Genomic DNA, 2159 nt, shown 5'->3' with positions numbered 1-2159 from the left:
GTTTTATATAAAAATAGGAGAACAATTTTTAAAAATTCTTTTAAAAAACAGTTACCAATATGGGCATTGAAATTTGTTTTAAAAAAAATCACCTAATGATATATTTTAACGTTTTTAAAATAATTTTTTTGGGAAATATTAATAATAAATTGAAATTGGAAAGAACCCAAAGAGTAGGGCAGGGTTTAACGCATGAATAAATGCAAATGGTGTGACGGTTGTATACAGTTGGGAGGTTCATCATCCTCCATAGGACGGCAACTTTGCTACCGCTGGATCAAAATAAAAAAAAAATTCAGCGTTGACCTTGAAGTAATCTAGAACCTTTAGTGACGCAGCACCATGGCCGATCATGCTGTGTCAAAGCCGGTGATACCACCTCATGCGAGATACCAAGCAAAAAGACCAAAATAACCATACACATGGGGGTGTGATTGTAATTTCAAAATATATAGATAAAAAATTGGAGACGATGACGTGGCGCACCCGACCGAGTGAGGGTCAAACTCGCGAGGCGTTCGGCGACCGCAGCGCCCATGCATTTCAATTTACAATGTTTTTTTTTATTTTTATTTTAATTTTTTAAACTTTCAATTTTTTTTTTAATACTTTAAAATTTTAATTTATATTTTCAGCTTCCTTTTCCTTCACGCAATTACTCACCATCCCCATAAATATTATTAAAAAATATAATAAAAATAATACAAATTCAAAATAAATAAATAAATAAGAGGCTCTTTTGCTGTTGCAAGAAAACATACTCAGTTGCTTGTAGCCAGTTGTTGACTCTGTCTCTGTGTTTTTATTTAAAGGTAAATAAAAACAGTTTCATATAATATTTTAATTGATTATTAGCTATTAAATAAAAGTATTTTCTATATTTTTTAATATATTTCAAATAATAAGGAAGCTGAAAATATAAATTAAAATTTAAAAGGGGAAAAATGTGTTTCAATACCAAAAAATTGAGTTATTATCTTATTAAAAGTATTTAAAATAATTAACATTTCATGTATTTTTTTTATTAAAAGTATTTTACGAAATTATCTTTTGAATTATTTTCAAAGGTTATTATTATTTTGAAAGAGTTATTATTTAAAAATAAGTGCGTGGAAAGTGGGTATTTTCCAAAATTGTGATTCCCATTTCCCACACATGTTTGGTGAACCCCACCAAAAGGACCAAACTAGCTATGAGTATTTTCAGTGCTTATAAGTCGAAGCAAATCCTTTTTCACTTTCCTCAGCCAAATTCTCCTCCGCAATGAACACCTTTCGCTTCCAACATCAAACCCAGGACTCCTTCGATTCAAGAAGATGGTCTCAAAACCACCGTCCCTCTTCCGCCGGCTTCTACGCCAGGCGGGCCGCAGCGCCTCCGCAGCCCTCTTCTTCTTCCATCCAAACCTTCCCAGGCCTCGCGGACGATGACCTCGTCGCCGCCGTGGTGCCGCCGGTTACCGTCGTGCTCGAGGGCCGCTCGATCTGCCACCGCATCAGCCTCCACAGCCACGCCAGCTACCAGAGCCTCGCCAGGGCTCTCCGCCAGATGTTCGTCGACGGCAGCAGCGCCGACGTCGGCGCTGCTGGAGGCGACCACGAGCTCGATCTGTCCAACGCTGTTCCCGGCCACCTCATTGCCTACGAGGACATGGAAAACGATCTTCTCCTCGCCGGCGACCTTAATTGGAAGTACGTAACAATAACAGTCACCTTTTCCTAAACCCTCTAAGACTTCAAACAAGAAAACTAATTTTCCCGATTATAAAATCCATTATCTAACAACTTTACGTTTTTATGATTCAGAGATTTTGTGCGCGTTGCCAAAAGAATTCGGATTTTGCCGGCGAAGAGGAATTCAAGGAAGGGAAGAGGAGGGGTATAGGCAGCTGCCTGAGCTAGGAAGGTGATGGTGGTGGTGGAAGAAGAGGAAGTTATAAACTTACAACGAATCTAAATCAAGAAAAGTGGGCATTTATTTGTGTAAAGTTTTTGGTTGTATCACTATTCCTTGTACGATGAAGAAAGATGAAACATTTCTTGGCTTCTGTTTTTTATTATTTCTATCTAATCATCCTCTACTAGTGTTGATGTAAGATGATTTTTTGTGAAGACAATATGAAGATCAAGATTATTGCAAAAGTTGAGGTGATGAATAGA

At 37.5% G+C, this 2159-nt stretch overlaps 1 protein-coding gene across 1 annotated transcript; it reads left to right on the top strand.

The window, feature by feature from the left end:
• The first annotated feature begins 1218 nt into the window (after positions 1-1218).
• LOC100244496 (auxin-responsive protein IAA33) lies at positions 1219-2159 on the top strand. The gene is made up of 2 exons (XM_002268780.4): positions 1219-1691; positions 1806-2159. Exons 1-2 carry the CDS (start codon positions 1264-1266, stop codon positions 1882-1884), a joined length of 507 nt encoding a protein of 168 aa, XP_002268816.1. The 5' UTR covers positions 1219-1263; the 3' UTR covers positions 1885-2159.

This window comes from Vitis vinifera, chromosome 11, assembly GCF_030704535.1.
Source record: "Vitis vinifera cultivar Pinot Noir 40024 chromosome 11, ASM3070453v1".
In the NCBI taxonomy this organism is placed as follows: domain Eukaryota; kingdom Viridiplantae; phylum Streptophyta; class Magnoliopsida; order Vitales; family Vitaceae; genus Vitis; species Vitis vinifera.
This window is presented reverse-complemented; position numbering and strand designations above follow the sequence as displayed.

Excerpts from the sequence above, each read along its gene's own strand:
- LOC100244496 (XM_002268780.4), top strand. The coding sequence starts at position 1,264 with ATGAACACCTTTCGCTTCCAACATCAAACCCAGGACTCCTTCGATTCA. Across the intron at positions 1,692-1,805 it reads GCCGGCGACCTTAATTGGAA|AGATTTTGTGCGCGTTGCCA; the intron begins GTACGTAACAAT and ends TTTATGATTCAG.